This window comes from Drosophila subobscura, chromosome O, assembly GCF_008121235.1.
Source record: "Drosophila subobscura isolate 14011-0131.10 chromosome O, UCBerk_Dsub_1.0, whole genome shotgun sequence".
NCBI lineage: Eukaryota > Metazoa > Arthropoda > Insecta > Diptera > Drosophilidae > Drosophila > Drosophila subobscura.
This window is the reverse complement of record NC_048533.1, coordinates 11,458,117-11,472,219: the sequence shown is the minus strand read 5'-3', so window position 1 is coordinate 11,472,219 and position 14,103 is coordinate 11,458,117. Positions and strand designations below refer to the sequence as shown.

Genomic DNA, 14,103 nt, shown 5'->3' with positions numbered 1-14,103 from the left:
CAAGGCATTGGCAAACAGAGGCAAAGGCACAGAGGAACAGGCATTGGCGAACATTGGGCGAAGGCGAAGGATAGCCCAAAAGCTAATCGCAGTAACACTACCAAGAATCATCGAATGAAAGTTTAAAAGGAATTTCTAACAGTTTAAATCAATCGTTAGTCGTTGATGTAATGCAAAGCTTCTTCCTAAGGCTTTAAAACTAGTTCAGCTCCACTCCATTTGTACATTAAATTCCACTAAATATCCCACAGTTTCTTGCTCTTCCTATGCCATAATCTCCTGACCTTTAAGCATCGCCCACTCAAAGGCCTATCCGAGCTGTCTTCTTATCTCCCCAGAAACAATTTTTGAGTAAATAATGAGTGTCAAATTGTGAGGCGCCAGCAAGTCAGTGGGGACCAAGGCTGGCTCATGGACACCCACTCGGTGGCCGTCGCTCGCTCTCTCTTGCCAATTATCTGTACACCAGTCGATGGATGGCTGAAGGAGGGAGTGTGTAGGGACGCTTATTTATGCGCACTACGCGTCACTTGGGACAGTTGGCAACAAGCGACAAGCAATGGAAATGCCACTGGCAATGGGGCGTATGAGTGATGGCTGCTTAGGGCCAGTCACCAGTCGCCAGCTATATTGGCGTCAGACATTTGGCAGCGTCAACCTATTTATCAATGAGCGGAAAATGAGGCGCTACTCCATGCTCTATCCAAAGCCCCGGAAAAAGGCATTTACTTGCTGCCACGCGCGAGAGTGTCTAAGGTCTCCACAGCGAGTGAGAGAGATTCAATTCAGTCAGCTGTCAAATGGTTCGGGGAGATTGGCTGGCTTTCCCCATCACACACTCACTCACCTTGTTGCTGCGTAATGTCACCTTGCCACCGCAACGTGCACAGCAGCGTATGTTGCAGTAATGGCAAATGTGTCCAACGCCATCGGCAAATTTGGTCTTAAGGCATATGTGACAGGTGGCATCCAGCTCGACGCCGGCCTTCTTTTGCTGCTCCGAGCGTTGTCGTATTTGCATTTCCAATGTGACAACCTCATCCTGTTTGCGTCTGCAAGAGAGAAAGAGTGAAAAGTCCATTAGAAAAATGCAGAAAGTCCAAGCTTAGAGATAACTCACCGCATTATCTCATTCTGTGCCTCCTCCTCCTGCTTCTGCCGCATGAGCACATTCTCGATCTGCATGCGCTCGTGTGGTGTCAAATGCGAGAGATCCGGCATGTCGTCCATGGCTGCTTGCTGATTGATCCTACTGCGTGTTGTAGTGGCTTAATGATCTGCCTCACAGTTGCACAGCTTTAAACTAACTTTAGTTGCACTAATTAGCTTTAGGTATCAATAAACTTGGGTTTGGTTGCTTGTTGCTTTGGGGCTTTGTAATATTTATAGAAATTTTTGTTACTTGAATTTAAAGCTTGTTTTTTCTTTTTCTTTTTGGTTTGTTTGTTAGCAAATATTTATAAATATTCAAATATTATTATTTATAATTATTATGTGGATTATTTTGTTTAAACCATTCTGATAGAAAATCACAGAGCAAATTTCAAAATTTCTTATGGTCTTTTTTTGGTTTTTTGTTTTGTATTTTGTTATTTTGTTGTTAGATTTGTTTTGTAGACATTTGGAAATTCGTTGAAAAAATTTGTTCACAATGCACTCGTTTCTCTTTGTGTTTCCGTGTGTGTGTGTGTGTGTGCCTTGCCCTCTGACGTCTTTCTCTTTTTTCGTACAACTTCCTTTTTGTATCCGTGCTGTGTATGTGCGTGTGTTTGTGTGTGTGTGTGTGTTTGGCTTCCTTTTTTTTCTTCCTTTGTTTTTAGACTTTTGTATTTCTTTGGTTGAATGCAAATTTGTGTGGAAAATTCTTCTTCGTTTCTTCTTCCTCTGGTTTTTGCTTCATTTTTGCTGTATGTGCCACTGCCACTGCCACACTGCCCCACAACTGCTGCCTCTGCCTCTGCCTTCTACTGCCACCGGAGCTGCTCTGCTGTTGCTCTGTATCGTTGCCGGCCCTTTGTAGTCGCCTCTAATTGCAGTTTTTGCTGTTGTTTAAGTTGCTGTATATTTTGTTGTTGCATTTGTTGTTTTTGTTGTTGCTTCTCTTGATGTTGTTGCTGTTGTTGTTGTTGTTGTTGCGTTGGTTGTTGTTGCCTTGTGCGTGGCTGCGTCATTTTTGCTTTCCAATTTGCAGGCACTCCACACACCACTCCTCTCGGTACACAGAAGAATTGTAAATTTCAAGTTGTTTAGCACTGCAATAAAAAAGGCCAAGAGGAAGTTTAGCTTTTGTTTCCTTTGTAAGCTTTTAAAATTGCTTAAATTTGGAGCGAATATAAAGCAAAGTTCTGCCCAAGAAAACACCAACAAATGGCATATAAACTATGCGTTTAATCTATGCATAAATCAATCGACTTTGAAGTGGGCCAACAATGGGGTAAGAATGAATTTTAACGAGTATTTTTACGAGTATCTCAACTATTTTTACTATCAATCTGCACAGTTTTGCCATCAAAGTGCAAAAGAGAACGGTGGGATTTGCTTTTATTTCGCTTTATTTTAGAGCAAGTTGAAATTAATGGAGTTTTTCCCCATTAGGCTATAAATAATCTTTTCATGGGAGAGTTCAAAATAATATTTGGACTTGCAAAATGCACTTCAAAAGTAAAACAAAAGGGCCATAAATTACTTAAATAAAACATAACAAAAGAGAGCTTGAATAAATGCAAAATTTTACTTGTATTTTCTTCATAAATAAGCTTAAAAAAAATGCATTTAATCTCTATTATTTTTCTGTGGAAAAGAACCAGCAGCGAATGGAAGGAGCGTAGGGAAGAGCGGATAATAATTTTATTCATTCAAGAATTTCTGCTGGTATTTATCTGGCACATAAAATCCTTCCTGGAAATGCACACAGAAATAAGGAAAATAAATTCCCGCTCGGCTGCGGGAAATGCAACCAAAAAAAAAAAAAAATAGCACAAGTTTTTTGATGAAAATTCCCCACAACTGGTCCTAAAAAGGGCTTAAATTCACTTTAATTCCACTATCCAATTATCAACTAAACATAAAGTGCTGAAAGTAGTACAGCCTGGAAAATTGCAGCACGTTTTACAAAAACATTTAATTTGCAGCCCAAAAAACAGGCTGCAGAATTTCTTCTTTTTTTTCTGCTTTGGCATTTAATTAAAATTCGTAAAACGTAAAATGCAATGTGAAAGCAAAAATTTAAAATATAAACAAAAATGAGCACAACAACAACAACGGCGGCAGCAACAAAAAACTAACGGAAATGAGAAATTTTAACGAGATGAGATGGGTCCAGGCAAAGGGACACACCAAGGGGCAGTGGGCTGGGGGGAGTATCTGGCCGCAATGCAAACATATGTAACTGTATTTATGGCCATCAACGTGCCAGGGCAAACAACCAGCCGAGCCGCAAAACGGGGCAAAGTAGTCGTGGGTCGGTCCCAGAGAGCCAGAGAGGGTAGGGGAAGGTGCAGAGCTGGGGGGGGACATTGCGGTTGACACGGTGACGCACGTACAAAATGCGAAAATATATACGAGGCCATCCGCTCACACACACACACACCACGAACAGCCCCTCCCCCCACTCTCATACTAGATATACGCGCCCCACGCATAAAGAAGGAGATTGCCCGGCCAGACGGAAGAGACGAGCCAGCTGAAGAGCGCGGTGGGGGACGGAGCGGGCTATGGGTGCTGCTATTTATGTTGACAAAACCCCCCCACAGGCTCCTCCTACTTATTGGCAGGGCGTCAGCGAAGGGGTGGGAGACCGTGCTGTACCCTGCATAAAAGTGCAAAATGCAACCGGATGCAGACACTTTACTTAGGAAACGGCAACAGAAGAAGCTTTCATGTGCCTCATTTCCTTATGCCAACCGGGGCGGGGGCGGGGGGGACAGTACAGGAAGCAATCTACGTCCCTAAACGTAATTAAATGCCATCAAGGAAGCGGCAGCAGAACTTCAATAAAATTAAAAATAAACTCAAAAGAAAAAGAGGAGAAAAGGGAGAAGAGAGCGAGAAAGGATATCGACCTCTAAGCTGAGTGCCAGGCAGCAGCTTAGCAAGAGGATTAGAAGTGGCAGCAGCAGCTGTGCCACACAACCACTGCATTTGCAGCAGCAGCAAGGGGCAGAAGGTAGCAGCGAGCTAAGAGCAGCGGAAAGCAGTGGCAAGCATCAGCTTTGATTGCATGAATATTGCAGCAAGTTGGTCAGGTCAGAGATGGCACTAAAAGCCGGGGCACACTCTCCCTTTAGCAACACTTTTAATTAAATTTAATTCATGGCACATTAAAATGCAAGAAAAACAACAAACGCAACACGAACGCAACTCCAATTGATTTGCTCATCTGAATGGATATTTATTGCGGGGTTTATGTGCTGCTCCTTGTCTTGTCCTTAAGGGTCGTGCTCCCGCCTCTCTTCTGCCCATAACTTATGTAGTTCAAGCGAGATAAAATCCAGCTTCCCAGTGGTGTTTATGGGCCAGGCTCTTTATGCCTGTCTTGTCTGTCTTTCTGCCTGCCTGCCTGTGCCAGGCTCCTGGCTATACATTCAGTCAGTCCTCCGCCCTGTGGCTCATGAATTGATAATGCAGCAAATGCAGCATGGCGCCTGCAACAACAGCGACAACAGCCATGCAAAATTGATGACTGCGTTGGGCCACAGTTGGGTGGTCCTCTGGTTTCGGGGGCAGCTGTCGTGAGACTTAAGTGGCTGCTTTATGCCAGCATGGAATCAGGACACACCAGGACGCACTGAATGCCAAACGAGGCAGTGCAGGGAGCCACAGGAACAGGTACATTAAGAGCCACATTAAATGTTAAGGCTTAAGGTTTAATGTGTTTCATTTAATGGACATTTTGCAACTAGAGTAGGTTTGGGTTGACATTTTGTGCATAAACTTGAAAGGTTTTCAATAAAATAAGCCAAAGAAGCTGCAGTTTCGGTTAACAAATGGACAATGCCTGATTTTAAGCTTAAGCAATGAAATATTTATGGCAAAAGTAAATCAAGTTTTGGTTCTATGTTGATTTCCATTCATTTGTTCTATTGAAAATTTATGCCATGGCAGCCTGAAACTCATTTTTCTTGATAATTTTTATTATTTCAAAGATTTTTCCTGTCTGTTTTGGATAAATGCATAAATCATGCAAATGAAAATATTCATTCGCTGTTATTCAAAACTATATTTAATTAGTTGAATAAACAAATAAATAAAGTCAATCATGAATAGACAAGCAGCAGCAGCGAGAGAGACACAAAGAGCAGAAAAAGCGAGACACGGAGAGGGAGAGGGAGAGAGAGTGAGTGCAGAGGTTCAGGCAAACTGAAGTCACGGGCAAGGAAGAGGCAAGAGCGTTGCCGTTAACTATTCACCACGAAATCAGGCTCTCAATGCGCGCGCTTGCGAGGGCGAATGCTAACGGTTTCACCCAAGAGAGCAGCGCGAGGCGAGAGCGCAGCGAGAGAAATGCCCATAGATTTCCCTGCCTGTATTCTTCCCTGTATTAATTTCCTCTCCACCACCGCCGTTTACTTCATGGCAGATATGCCCGCTGACCGTACAAGAAGTAGCTCGGAAAAGCCCCCAAAGCGCACAGAGGAAAAACTTATCAGGCACAAGGATAAATTATAATAATAATAATAATGAAAAGTCCAAAGGGGCGGAGGGAGGGTGTGGGAGGATTAGTGGTCGCACGACTTTACTGTGCCACTGCAAGCAGGTCAGTCAGCAGCAGTTCTTTGGCTCTCTGCCTCTCTGTGTGTGGCGTCGCTTGGCCATTAGCCAAGGTTATGCCACATTACGCATACGCCCCCGCTGCCCCCGCCAACGAGTGAAGGGAATAGCTCACATACGGTCCCCTCCTACACACACACACACACATAAAGAGCTGCCCCCAACACAAATGTGAAAGTTCACTGCCAACGTGCCACTGCCACAGACACTGCTGTTGCAGCTGCTCCTCCGCCTCCTGCCTTGCTCCGCTTTTGCCCCACTCCGCCCCACAGCCAGCTGATAATTGACACTTTCAATTAGCCACCGCAATCAGCAGAAGAGGCAACAACGAAACCGCATTGAAAATGCATTTGAAATGTCCAAGCAGAGCACAGTGGGGGGCAGCAACACAAGAACGCCATAAAGCAAAAGGTCAACATGCAAAATGCTTTGCCACCGAAAAAAACCAGAATAATGTAAAGCGTGGCAACAACAAAAATCTCAGAGCAGCACAGCGAAAAAGAAAGGAACACAAATAATCCAAAGCAATCAGAGAAAACGTTCCTGAGTCCTGCGTCCTGGGCGTCCTTTGCTTCTTGGGTCTTTCGCAGTTCTTGGTAGCAAAGATTAGCTGCTATTTTCAGACTATTTCCAAACAGTCAAGGATACAAATACATATTTAATGGGAAAATGCCACTTGATATCGCTCCTGATGGGCAGAAAAGGGAAATTACGAATATTTCTTGGAAGCGTGAAGGAGAAGGAGCACTGCACTGAGATAAAAACACGTTCAGCTGTGGGGGCTAAGACTCTATTAACCTTTATACATTGGTATTTGGAAGGCACTTCAAGGTGCAAGTGGGAGTAGAAGTATTTGGGAAAAGGGGAGACGAATGCAATTAACTAAAAACAAACTCAACGAAAATGTAAACTGGTTTGGTTGAGTACATAAATTTGAACGTCTTTTCATGGCAGCTTTTGCTTATGGCAATTTAAATTCCTTTACATAATTAAGCATTTTCTGGATTACTCTAAAATCTGTGGCTGTGTTGGCTATGAACTTTCTACCATAGAAAATAGACTTGTCTTTCATTCGGTACAAGAAAAACATCTTCCTGTTTCATCGCTTTCATTCTGCAGCAATTCATTTAATAAATTTAATTAATTTATTATTTAAGTACGTGTCTGTAGATTGTCAAAACTGTTCAAAGTCGTAAGTTATAAGAGTCACCTTTTGCATTCCATCTTCATACTAAACTCTATTGAATCTAGCTATACATTTTCGATTTAATTTTGTCATAAATCAGCACCTTTTCTTGCTCAAAATTAGTGTCTAAGCTTAACTAAGATACACGTGTATCTACATTCGGAAATTTCCATTTTACTTCAGTGTTTTATTTTATTATTATTCAATTTTCTCATTGTAGTTGTGAATATTTTTCCTTGCCATGAATTTTCCCTTCTACTCATGTGTTATTTTCTCCGCTTTTCTGTGTGTTTTATATTTTAATTTTAATTAATGCCAAACCCATGCCAAACATATTTTAAAGTTTCCTAGCAACAGGTTTTGGATTTCTTTAATTAAGAATTCCCTTTTGCATATTATTTCTTTATCCTCCTGGACTTGCACTTCCCTCAAAACTTCCTCTGCCGCCTCTACCTCTAGCTTAGCATTTTCCCTTGCCCTATTCTTCACCCTCTCGAAATTCCACTATTTTCACTTGTTTTAGTGCTGCATTTTTTTTTGTTTTTAGCGGCCAAAAGGGCAACAGCAAAACCATCATCAACTAGTTGTTCCGAGTGTTTTGGTAGGGGAGAACTGGGTCATTTATCAGCTGACATCACACACAGCACCTGTCAACAGCGTGCGGTTTGAGTTCCCCCTCACAACTTGTATTTCCCACCGTTTGGTTCTTATCTTATTTTTAGTTTTAGTTTCACTGTGACGTCACCTGGCTTACGCCCCGCCGTGTGTGAGTTCGCAGTGTGAAATTTATGCAAAAAAGAAAGAAACTGAAACTAAATTCTAATGCCGTCATATTGGCCACGCCGTCAATGAGTGCATTGGACTTTTGGCTAACGTCTTGGGGGACTGTCGTCTGTCTACACACACACAAACACTACACACACACACTCTTGAGTGTTGTGAAAGAAAAAGAAAACGTGGCCAAGCCCAAGCCACACGACAGTCAAAGCCAAAGCCAAAGCCAAAGCCAAAAACTATAAACGAGGCAATGACTTGGCGACTCTTGTCGCTGCCAAAAAGCAAAGGGGTTTACCCCGTTTCCCCTCTACACTCTTCACCCATTTAGGGTCTCCACCCTTGACTAATGACCATTTTGCATTCAGTGGCAACTCGGACAAACACATGGCGGCTACCAATGGGCATATAATTATATTTATTCATTCATGGCACAAAAGTCATTGCACTCGGGCACACTCCCCGCACACAGTTCCCTTTTGTTGGGGAAACCCGTGAAACAAATGAATGTCCTGTGTGTGTGTGTGTGCCCCTACCCCATCCTGTTTCCTGCTCAACTTTTTCAATTGCCCGCACAATTTCCATGCAATTAACGGCAAACAAATGCACGGAACACAAAAACTTGTCAATGGTAGGGAGAGGATGCTGCAAGTTGGCCCAACAAGAGGCATGCTACACGACTACTATGTGTTCAATTGGTGTGCACTCTGCCCTGTGCCCTGTGCCCCTCGTTGGCCCCCTCTGCTCTGGCATGTCAAAAGAGGCAATGACATCGAAGCATAAAAAGCAATTTTATGCACCCATTGACCCTCAGCAAGGGGTGAGGCGCAGTGGGAAGGGTAACAGAGTGCTCGCTGTGTCAATGGATAGTTGTTTCAAGTGATGTGTCCACCCCCACCCACACCCACACAGTTGCATGCACACAAAGAGTGGTTGGGCTACCATTGCCATTACTCATACGCCTCGTGTGCATTGTCAAACATTTATGACGTCCATTTGGGTCTCACACTCTGTCTCTCTGTCTGTTTTTGTGTCTGTTTTTTGTGTGTATTTGTGTCGTCATTATAATCATTTGTCTAAAAATCCCCACTCTACCTCCCACGCTGCCCTGCCCTGCCCTCTTCCCTGCTCTTGTTGCCTAGTGACGTTTGCCATTTGCCATCGGACAAGTCGAAAAGAAAATCGATTCGTGCTGCTTGCCTGCCCGCCTGTTGCTGCCTCGTCGCCTCCTCTCGTGTTGCTGCTTGCTGTTCTGGCTGTGTTCTGTAACTAGTTTACCTTTTAATTAAATTTGACGCCCATCGATGGGGGCAGCAACCAAACCAACCCGCCGTCCCTCCCCCTATCCATTATTGCCCAGTAAACAGTGAAGCAGAGCCAAAGCAGCAACAAAAGCCAGCAAAAGGTGGCAATTTCTTGGTCATTGTTTAGCTTTTGCTTCTTCTACTTTGGGGGGTGCTGGCAACTGTTGTTGTTGCTTGATTTTGCTGCTGCTGTTGGCTTGTGTTGCACTGATTTTGTATGAGATAGAGATGAAGGGTTTTGCTTATAAAGATAATAACATTAGTAAACATTAGCAACGACTTATGCAACGAAAATCAGCGAAAATGGCAAGAGAAATAATGCATTTCTTTCGATTTTTGTGCTGCTCAAAATGCATAAAATAAAACATTATTAAAAGTGAAATAAATAAATAAAATATGTAAATAATTCATAAATCAGTTAGTGAAGTGCAAGTAGAGGAAGCATCCCATAAATGTGCAACTAAACACCTAATCCTTTTAGCGGTTTGCCCTTTTGGAGCTGACTAAATTCTGCGTATTTCCAAGTAAAGCCCATAATTAAATAAATAGCCATCTAATTCCATGTGGAACACCGCTTCAAAATTCCTAGAAATGCGAAATTCGGCGGCTAATCTTAAATTTCTAGAAAGATTCCCTAGAAAATGCATCAAATATTTCCCAGAAATTCATTAAAATATTCTCCGAAATTCTCTAAATATTTCTTCAAAATTCAAACACATATTTCCTAACTTTCTGCACAAGTTACTCGTTTTATCCATGAGAAATGCACTGAAAACTTCTCAGATATTGCTTAAATATTTCTTATAAATTCATGAAATATTTCACAGAAATTCTTTAAATATTTCTCCAACATTTAAACAAAAATTTCTTAACTTTCTACAACATTTCCACGTTCATGCTCAAAACTTACAGGCATTTTTTTCCAGCAAGATTTGTTATTAGTTATGTTTTAGAGTTGTGTAAACGGCGTTGTCTGTTCATTCGTTGTTTGTTTTAAGCTTTGGTTTGGTTTTTATTTATCAATTAGAAAAATTGTTGCTTGTTTTTTGTTTTGTTAAATTTGGAGACACTTGTTAGATACTTTGAAGTTTAGAATTTAATTGTAGTAAAAGCAATGCTGCATATAAGATTTATTCAGTTGGATTTTTGTATGTTTTTTTGTTGTTTGTTTTATGTTTTTGCTATTTACAATGCTTTTTATGGCTTGGGTTTTTGTTTTCAAATTATTTGTTGTACATTTGTTTATGTCTCTATTTTTTAAGGGGATCGGGAAAATAATATATTTTATTTTGCACACACTAACTATCTCTGTCTCTCTCTCTCTCTCGCACGTCACCCTGTCGCTCTCTTCATCACTGTGGGACTTTGTTGTTGCCTTCGCCAGCTTCGATTGCCGTCTAAGAGGAAACTTTGAAGTTGAGTTGTAATTATGTTGCATGCTGCCTCCTGTCTTCTATTGTTGTAACAGAGAGAGAGAGAGAGCGACTAAGAGAGAGGGAGAGAGAGCGAGTAGAGTGACAGTGAGAGAAGCGCCAATGCAGCTGACAGGAAATACTGGGATGTTTATTGTGGGGCGACGACTTTGTGTGTGGATGGATACTGGGTTTCGTTTCGCTGAAAGGCCAACCATCACTGAGGAGGGGGATTAGCGCATATCAATCATACGCACTGTGATTTCACAATGTTATATTAATTATTTGTATTAATTTTTGTTACTTTTTTAATGGTTTTTTCTTGGTTTAATATTTAATTTAGTTTTTCCAAGTATTAAACTTTCTTTTGTATTTTATGTTTGATTTTTTTTACTATTTTGCTTGTGTGGTGAACTTTAACGCGCGCTCTCTCTTTCTCTCTCGTTGTCTCCCTATTTTTCCCCCTCTTCTCCTGGCCTCTTTTCACTCTCTTTTGTCTCTTCCTTTCTTTGTTTTTACACACAAATTTGATTCATTTCCTTGGCACTCTTGACTCCCTTTTTTCACAATTTTAATGCAAAAATTTTCCATTTTGCAGACATTTGCTTAATGAAATTTTCCTATTCAAAGGAACTTTTCCTGCCCTGCTCAAGGATGAAGCATTTAACCGTTACATGCATGTGTGTGTGTGTGTGTTTGTTCCTTTTTTGCTTTATTTTTCTGCATATTAAATGCGCTCGCTCATTCGCACTGACGATGAGTGCAAGAGCAAGACAAGAGACGAGATCACGGCCAGAACACACACACACAACAAAGGAGAGAGAGAGAGAGAGAAGAGAGTGTGGAGGAGCGAGCATTGGGGGGTGGGGGCGAAAATAGAGTGAAGAGCGGAAAGAGCGAGGCGCTATGAAGCGGAGTGCTGCTGCTGCTGCTCTCCTCTTTTTTCCTTTTTTTTTTGGGTGGGATTGCGTGGCGTTGTGTGTACAGAAAAGAAGAAAAAACCAAGGAAAAACCCTGCACAAAAAAAAATAAAAGAAAATAATGAAAATTTAATTGTTTTGTTGCCTTACTTTTAGTACACTTTTTGGTTTGCTTTGGTTGTTGGTTGGTTGTTTGGTTGTTTTGTTACTGTTGTTGTATTTGTTGTTTTAGCTATTTTGTTGTTGTTGGTTGCAGTTGCTGTCATTAGCTTAAATCACAATTGGTTTGCACTTAGATTTTCTATATAGATTTGTGTGTGTATAACATAGGCAAATATATATATGGTATATATTTATATATGTGTCTGTATATATATACGTACGTATGTATGTATTTTGTGTATATATATTCTCTATATAAGGCCGAGTTTTCTGCCTCCTCGCATGTGCATTCCATATGCGCATACAACAAATATTTTTCTATTCTGATTTCAAGATTTTCATTGTTGAATATTTTGTTGTTGGTTATTTGTATTTTATTTTGTTGTTGTTGTTGTGGCTGTTGTTGCTGCTGCTGCTGTAGTTGTTGTTGCTGTTGATTTGTTGGTTGTTGAATGAAGCTTGAAGCCCTGCCTTTGCCACCCGCCAGCTGCCTGCCTGCCTGCCTGCTTGCTCCTGCCTGCTGCTGCTGTTGCTGTTGCTGCTGCTGCTATGGTTTACAACAACAACTGCCACGGCGACGACAACGACGACGACGACGACGACAACGACAACGACTGCGACGACGGCAACGACGACATCACGACGACACGACAACGACTGAAAGCAAAACCTGAAGCTGAAGCTGAGTGAAGCGCGAAATGCGATGCGATGCCCACCTACGACGGCCGACGCTTAGATTTTTGATTTTCGTCAGCAGTTCGCTCTCCGCTTTCTCTCTCTCCGTCGTTCTGGTTAATGCTCGCTCGCACTCTCTCTCTCTCGCTTTTGCGGTGACTGCTCTCTCTCTCTCTTCCATTTGGTTAACTGTGGTGAAATGACTGCTGTGGGAGTTGTTAACCTACGCAAGGAGAAGGGAGCCGCCATGCGTTTGTCTCTCTGCAGATGTTCCTTTATGTGTGTGAGCGGGAGCACTCACAGAGGGAGCATCTGTCAGTGTGTGTGTAAAACAGGGAGCACATGTCGCAGTATGTGTGGCACATCTCCTCTGCTTATGCGGGAAACAGGGAGCACATGGCCATGTCCCCTCTGAGAGCACATCTCCCTCTCTCTGTCCCTCTCTTTCTGCCTCTCTCCCTTTGCTGTGCATGTGTGATTGCAGTGTACAAGTGAAAGGGCTGCCTGTGTGTGAATACAGTTATGAGTGGCTTTTCATATTTCATGTGCAATTTTAACACCTACTACAACCTAACTGCTGGAATAAATGTGTGCGCTTCTGTGTGTTTGTGTGGGACCCCCGCACCCCAACTACTTGTGTGTGACGGGTGGAAATTACTATCCTTTGGGGGCGCATTACATGTCTCATGTATGTAGTTATTTTTGGGGGCACGACAACATCATGTTGCATATTCATCAAAATTACAACAACAAAAACTCTTTTAAGTTATGCTTCAATGTTGGCGTTGAATGTGAGTTGTTCATGGATGTGTTTGCTGTTAGGGGCTGTCACTTTTTAAGCACTTCTTTCATACTAGTTTTGCCCAAAAAAGAAACATTTTACAGTGCATTTTTGTTGTACTGCCAAAGCGGCAGCTAATCACTTTTTATTGCCTACTTATGAGCGCTAATCAGAAAGGGGAAGACAGGAATTTTGTGTGTGGTTTGATAGAGAATGGTGGGTTGAGTAATTTATGATTATTTTTATTTTCAATGCCAAGGCAAGTCACAAATCGAACTAAATGCGGCTTCAAACTAATTATTTATGTGTTCAATTTGGAATGTGCGTGTGGAAAAGTCAGCTGAACATGAAAATATATTTATAAAGACTTAAACACATTCAAAGTTATGATTAAAATTATTAGCAGTATTTATTAATAGCTCGTAATATGTAAATTTAAAACAAGCTTTGTTATTCTTTGCCGCTAAGAACTCAAATCATTCAAATTTCCTTGTCTTTCACTGTCTATCTACTGTCCTGTCCTTCCCCTCAGATCTGCTTTAAAATTCCCTCAAAAAACTCTTGCACTCTCCATATTTCCAGCTACCTCCTAGATGCCCTACAAAATCACGTGATATCCCAAAATATCTGCCCAAAAATAAACCCAACAGAGGCACATTCTGCACTTTGTGCTCTGCTGAATTTGGTTGTCGTTTGCCGCTTTTCTGGTTATTTTTGCCAGCTTATCGTAGCCATCATAAGATTTAGCGTAAATTGTCACCCCATGACCCAACCCCATGACCCAACCATTCGGGGATACCCATCTGCGGGCAGCACAGAACTGACAGAAAAGAACAGAGCGGAACAGAAAAGAAAGATGCTTTTTTGGTGTCATTTTTCCTGATAGCCTGTTCACGTGCGATGTCTTCGGCTCCAAAGGAGAGAGACACACACAAACACGAGAGGGAGCGAGGCGAGAGCGCGATTTGATTTCCTGCGGAAATATAGAGGATAGCAGCGGGGCTGTGGCCAGCGGAAGTGGGAGTCTGTGGCAGCCTGGAGCGTTCGTTTATTCTCTTACATTGTATCTGTGTATCTCTGTGTGCGTGCGTGTGTGTGGGTAAACGACTGACGTCATTGA

The 14,103-nt window shown here is 42.0% G+C and overlaps 1 protein-coding gene across 32 annotated transcripts in view; it reads right to left on the bottom strand.

Annotated features, from left to right (window-relative positions):
• LOC117898571 (regulating synaptic membrane exocytosis protein 1) overlaps window positions 1-12,066 on the bottom strand; it is a 49,345-nt gene extending 37,279 nt beyond the window's left edge. For 14 of the 32 annotated variants that reach the window (XR_004649154.1, XR_004649155.1, XR_004649153.1 and 11 more), the window contains exons 1-2: window positions 1,121-1,438; window positions 848-1,052 (exon numbers count right to left, since the gene is read on the bottom strand). Coding sequence is in view for 27 of the 32 variants with exons in the window: in XM_034808061.1 (XP_034663952.1) it covers window positions 848-1,052; window positions 1,121-1,230 (315 nt within the window). In the remaining 5 variants the exon portion in view is untranslated. Of the gene's footprint in view, window positions 1-847; window positions 1,053-1,120; window positions 1,440-12,044 lie in introns of those variants that run through there. The other 18 variants (XM_034808075.1, XM_034808078.1, XM_034808077.1 and 15 more) reach the window with 6 other exon arrangements.
• Window positions 12,067-14,103: the final 2,037 nt, after the last annotated feature.